This window comes from Rutidosis leptorrhynchoides, chromosome 5, assembly GCF_046630445.1.
Source record: "Rutidosis leptorrhynchoides isolate AG116_Rl617_1_P2 chromosome 5, CSIRO_AGI_Rlap_v1, whole genome shotgun sequence".
NCBI classification, from domain to species: domain Eukaryota; kingdom Viridiplantae; phylum Streptophyta; class Magnoliopsida; order Asterales; family Asteraceae; genus Rutidosis; species Rutidosis leptorrhynchoides.
In genome coordinates, this window is record NC_092337.1 from 166,147,846 (window position 1) to 166,153,181 (window position 5,336).

The following is a 5,336-nucleotide window of genomic DNA, read 5'->3' on the forward strand; positions in this document are numbered from 1 at the left end:
TTCTTGAAACTAAAGTTAACTTTATAAGTTCAAGAACATGGAAGTATAAATTTCTAGTTACCACTTCATATACTTATGTTGGATCTAAGTTTAAATAACTTATGGTCTTCTAATTTTATTGTAAATAAGAGCTTACAAGCTTACATACATTTTTCAAGTTAAAAATCTAAGTTTCATAACTTACGGTTTCATTAAAGTGTAGATCCAAGTTTTGTAACTTAGGATCTAACTTAAGAACACTAAATCTAGACTTTCTAGTCTAGGAACTTTAAGATCTATCTAAGATCAAAGTTATACAACTTAAGATCTTGATTATTTAGTTTACTTTCAAGTTTGTAGCTTAATATTACTTTTAGAGTTCATGTATGTGTCGGATCTAAGATCTTGATGTAACTTTAGTTCATCAAACTACATACAACTCTTAAGTGAGTTGTGCAACTTATATTAGACCTACACAAGTGTTATGATGGTCAAACCTTGGTTAAGATGATGCAAACCCATCAACGAGTTGTACACTTGAAGCTATACGCATCAAGGATGAGAACCGTGATGAACATCAAGCACCAAGAACCCACCAGAACACATTTAGCTACTGTTTGTGGAACTTATCAGTCTACCTGGGATACTTTAAAGTTGATTTTAAGTTAGTTCGGTTCGAGTAGATGATTTTCCGTTTAGACCTCGTCTTAATCCGAGTTACGATTTAGGATCTATGGCCTCCCGAAAGTCACTACACCCTATTAATGTTGTGCTGAAATTTCTGACCTACTCGCACTTAAACCATCACCACGGTCAAACGAAGATGAGTTTGGTTCTGAAAATTGGTCAGTACCTAGGGTACTCATATACGGAGCAATGGCCACTGGTCTCACCTCATTTCCGTTTGTATAGATGTCGTGGCGACTGAACGAATTCAGCCTTTGTTTTAAACCCTAGTTTTGACATAAAACTTACTTTACACTTTTTGTTTAATGATGAATGATGATGATACTTAAGACCTAATTTACATATATTTAAACCTTTGGGAACGATTTACTGACTTAGTAACTTTTGACTTAGGTTGAGGACCTTTCGGACCAACCACTTGCTTACTATTCCCGCGTATCGACTTTTACTACTTTCCACTGTGAGTTATAGCATCCCTTTTTACTTTAACTATTTTGGGAACTGAGAATACATGCGCATTTTACGTTTTACATACTAGGCACGAGTACTTAAACTTTATATATGTGTGGGTTATACAACGGAATAAACTTTCCCCTTAGCTCGGTAACGTTTAGTCATTGGTCTTTGAACCGGTGAACGCGAATCTTAGATATGGATCCATAGGGTTTGACATCCCCACTCGGGCTAGTAGCGCTAGCATTTAATGGGTGTTTAATACTTCGTAAACATACGCACTCGCCAAGTGTACTATTAGGGGGTGATAAATGTTAAGTTAGTTACCAAGTGCCCACGGTTATACATATACTTTTCATACTGTTTTGAAACGCTGTTGAAGCACTGAAATCTCGTGGCCTACCTTACATTACTGTTATACTTAAACTATAGCTCACCAACCTTTGTGTTGACGTTTTTAAGCATGTTTTTCTCAGGTGCTTAAGGTTTGCTTGCTTCCGCTGTACTAGTCATGCTTTGTAGACACCCGCTGCGCTTATTAGAGATGTCATCGCATGAAACATTTTATCTTGCATTCAGACTTTATTACTTTTGAACAATGTATATGTAACGACCTATGGGTCACGTACTATTATTTTGCTTGCTATTCGTAGAAGCATACTTTCGGATGTTAAACATTTGACGTTGGTTAAAACGTTACCTTTTATCATGAATGCAAACTTACTTTTGAAACAGCATATAGTATTTGACCTTGTAATGATCCTGTTGTTGATGATTCGTACACGATGGTTTTGTACGGGGCATCACAGCTATGGCTCATAGTATTTTTAAAATAAGCAAGACAACCAAGCACCTTCATAGATTCATAATCAGGCTTTTGTCCAAATACAACTTCATGAGGGGTTTTATGACCAATAGGTTTAGAAGGTAACCTATTGACAATGAAAGTGGCCGTTAAAATGCATTCTCCCCAGAATCGTTTTGGTAATTTTGCTTGAAACATCAAGGCCCGAGCAGTCTCAATTAAATGTCGATGTTTTCGTTCCACAACGTCATTCTGTTGTGGAGTATGTGGGCAGGATTTTTCAAGTAATATGCCATTATCTTTGTAGAAGTGGTGCATATCATTTGAGGTGAACTCTCCACCATTATCACTACGTATTCTTTTAATAGATGTACCAAATTAGGGTTTTATCATATTGCAAAAACTCATCAAACAACCACTAGCTTCATGTTTAAATTTTATAAGGAAAACCCACACCATTCTACTAAAATTATCAACAATCGTTAAAAAATAATTTGCACCCAAAGTAGATGTAACGCGGTATCTTCCCCAAATATCACAATGTATTAAATCAAAGCAACTATTTGTTTTAATATTACTATTCGGAAAAGGAAGTCTAGTATGTTTTGCCTTAAAGCATGAATCACACGATTGATTAAAGGAACAATTTATGCCAGATGTCCATAGTAGTTGTCATAGCTTTTCTTTCTTTGCCAAGCATCCCTATCCGGTATAGCCCCTTTCTGCACTCACCCGCACCAATCAAGTCCCTCGTGTACAGTTTCTGCATAACACAAAAGGTAGGAAAAAAGTTATAGCCGATTGAAGATCATTACTTAATCGACTAACAGATAATAAGTTACAAGTGAACTTGGGTATGTGAAGAACATCTTTAATTTTTGTTCCCCCTGGTAAGAAGCACTCGGCTTTCCCATTAACTGGGATGGCGTCTCCATTTGGAATAATAATCGGAGTTTCACAGGTCGTGTTCCTTTTGTTTTCAAGGATGCTTTCATCATATGTAATATGTTCGGTGGAACCTGAGTCGACAACCCAATCATCATCTATGTTACCTTTTGTATTCATGAGTGCTTTTGGTGTAATGATCTCCTTACTGACACTTTCTGATTGCGAGAAGTGTTTGATAAATGACTCGTATGGTTCATTTGTTAGACCTGGAATTGGTGAACTATTAGTCCCTTCTGTAAACGCAGCCTTTGGTCTTGAATTGTTGCGTCTCTTGTTACCAGGCCACCAATCAGGATAGCCTATTACCTTAAAAGAACCTTCACTAGGATGCCCTTCTTTTCCAAAGTGAATGCAAGTCTCTGTGGTTTCAACACGTTTTCTGTCTTTCGGGATGAACTTGTCACGTCTTTGGTTCCTCTTAGCTTCACGTCGAGGTGGAGCAGAAGTTTTATACGCAGCTGATTCGATACTGGGTTTCTTATCGGAGGATATGGTTCTTTGACGTTCATCTTCCGCCACCAAATGATATGCATTTCCAAGGCTTGGTATAGATTTCATGGCTAGGATTTGAGTTTTAATCACAGAAAATTGATTATCCAATCCCATAAGAAATTCATACAACCTTTCTTTATCCTTAAGTAAACTTATTTTCTTACTGATGTCACATTTACAACCATCACGGGAACACTTTGGCACCTGTAAAACATAATCTAATTCGTCCCAGATGCTACGCAGCTTCGTGTAATATACTAAAACAGAACTTCCATTCTGATGTGTTGCCGATAGTGACTGCTTCAATTCGTAGGCCCTTGGGGCACTTTCCTGCCCAAATCGTTCTTTAAGATCTGACCAAATCTCATAAGCTGATTTGGCATATTTTACGCTGGTGCGAATTTCCTTCTCCATTGCAGTGGTAAGCCATCCTTTAACCATAGCATCACATCGCATCCAAGGCATGTATTCGGTTGAATTTGCATCAGGTTTTTGGAGCGACCCATCCACAAAGCCCACCTTGTTCTTTGCAAATAGGAAGTTCATCATCTCCTGAGACGAATCTGGATAATTGTCGTCGTTGAATGTTTCGTTAACTTGCATCTGTTTAGGATAATCCGATGAATGGATATACATCGGAGAGTTGATGTCAATTGTTCCATTCTTGGACGAACCTTTTGTATCGCCATCCATGAATACGATTTGTTGATCTGATTTTTTTTTTTATCGTTGGAAGTCTGCAAACAAGTGCTTATCGATATGTAGTTTTTTTTTTTTTTGGGACAGAGGGGTTTTAGCGGATCACCCGCTCTGATGCCATATAGAAAGATGTAAGAATCGAAAGAATTATTTTCATTAGCTGATCATAGGGTTTTATACAAAGGGAATCATAAATACATAAGGAAACAACTCCTAAACTTTGGGAGCAAGTAAATAAAAGATCTGCTACCCTATCTCAAGAATAATTAAACGCCAATACGGTAAAACCTCCCAAGATTCACTCCATAAATCGGATAAATACATTAGAATGTTCTAAGGGAGGGGACTCAAATACTTAATATGGTATTTGAGTATTTCCATTTGAAGATTATGCATATGCCAATCTATTACCCATTAAAAAAACCATACATAAGTAACAAAATGACTTAATCTCTTAGACATACCCTTACAACCGCGTTTTAATGAGCATGCTTATGCTTATATATACCATTAGTAATTTACATTCACTTTTGTATAGTACAAACCCCCTTCATATTTTTCTTTGCTATAGATGATGTTTCACTTCAATAGTAGTATTTAATTATATAGGATAGCCTTATTTGAGCTTCAATGTTATGAAATAGTAGTATTTAATTATATAGGATAGCCTTATTTGAGCTTCAATGTTATGAAATTATATGCATGTATGTTGAAGGTTATGAAATTAAAATGGAAGAAATTATAAAACTATATATGATTATATACGTTTTCTCCTATAATCTCGTGATCTCATTTGTTTATGGTCACGATGGTTAGTCAACTTCTAATAGTTGACCAAGTGATATCAGGTTTGTATATGGAATATACACTGATCATTTGCACACCATTCATAATTACTATGAATTTGGGAGTCCTCCTTTTTCGGCAAATTTCTGGCTTTAATGTCATACATTATTTGCGCATACATATTAATATTATTTTTAGACTGGATCTTTTAACTATATATACTACTATTTATTTTGCTACATTTGATATACACCACAACAACATTAATGCTGCGTTTAACAAAATAATTTGATCATATTAGCCACTTGTATTCTAAACTTGTTTCTAAGTTTAGCTGAACTTGTATCATACTAAAAGAATTTTACTGTAAAATTCAGCAATGTAATAATATGGAATAGGTGATGAAGTTATCAATCTAAGCAATAATATATGAAGTGCACACTGATAGTTTAGGTTACCCTTCAACTACTCTTGAAGTGTTCCTTTT

General features: G+C 35.8%; 1 protein-coding gene across 1 annotated transcript; it reads right to left on the reverse strand.

The window, feature by feature from the left end:
- Window positions 1–2,665: 2,665 nt before the first annotated feature.
- On the reverse strand, window positions 2,666–4,057 carry LOC139849149 (uncharacterized). The gene has a single exon (XM_071838819.1). The coding sequence runs from the start codon at window positions 4,055–4,057 to the stop codon at window positions 2,666–2,668; it is 1,392 nt and encodes a 463-aa protein (XP_071694920.1).
- Between the last annotated feature and the right edge of the window lie 1,279 nt (window positions 4,058–5,336).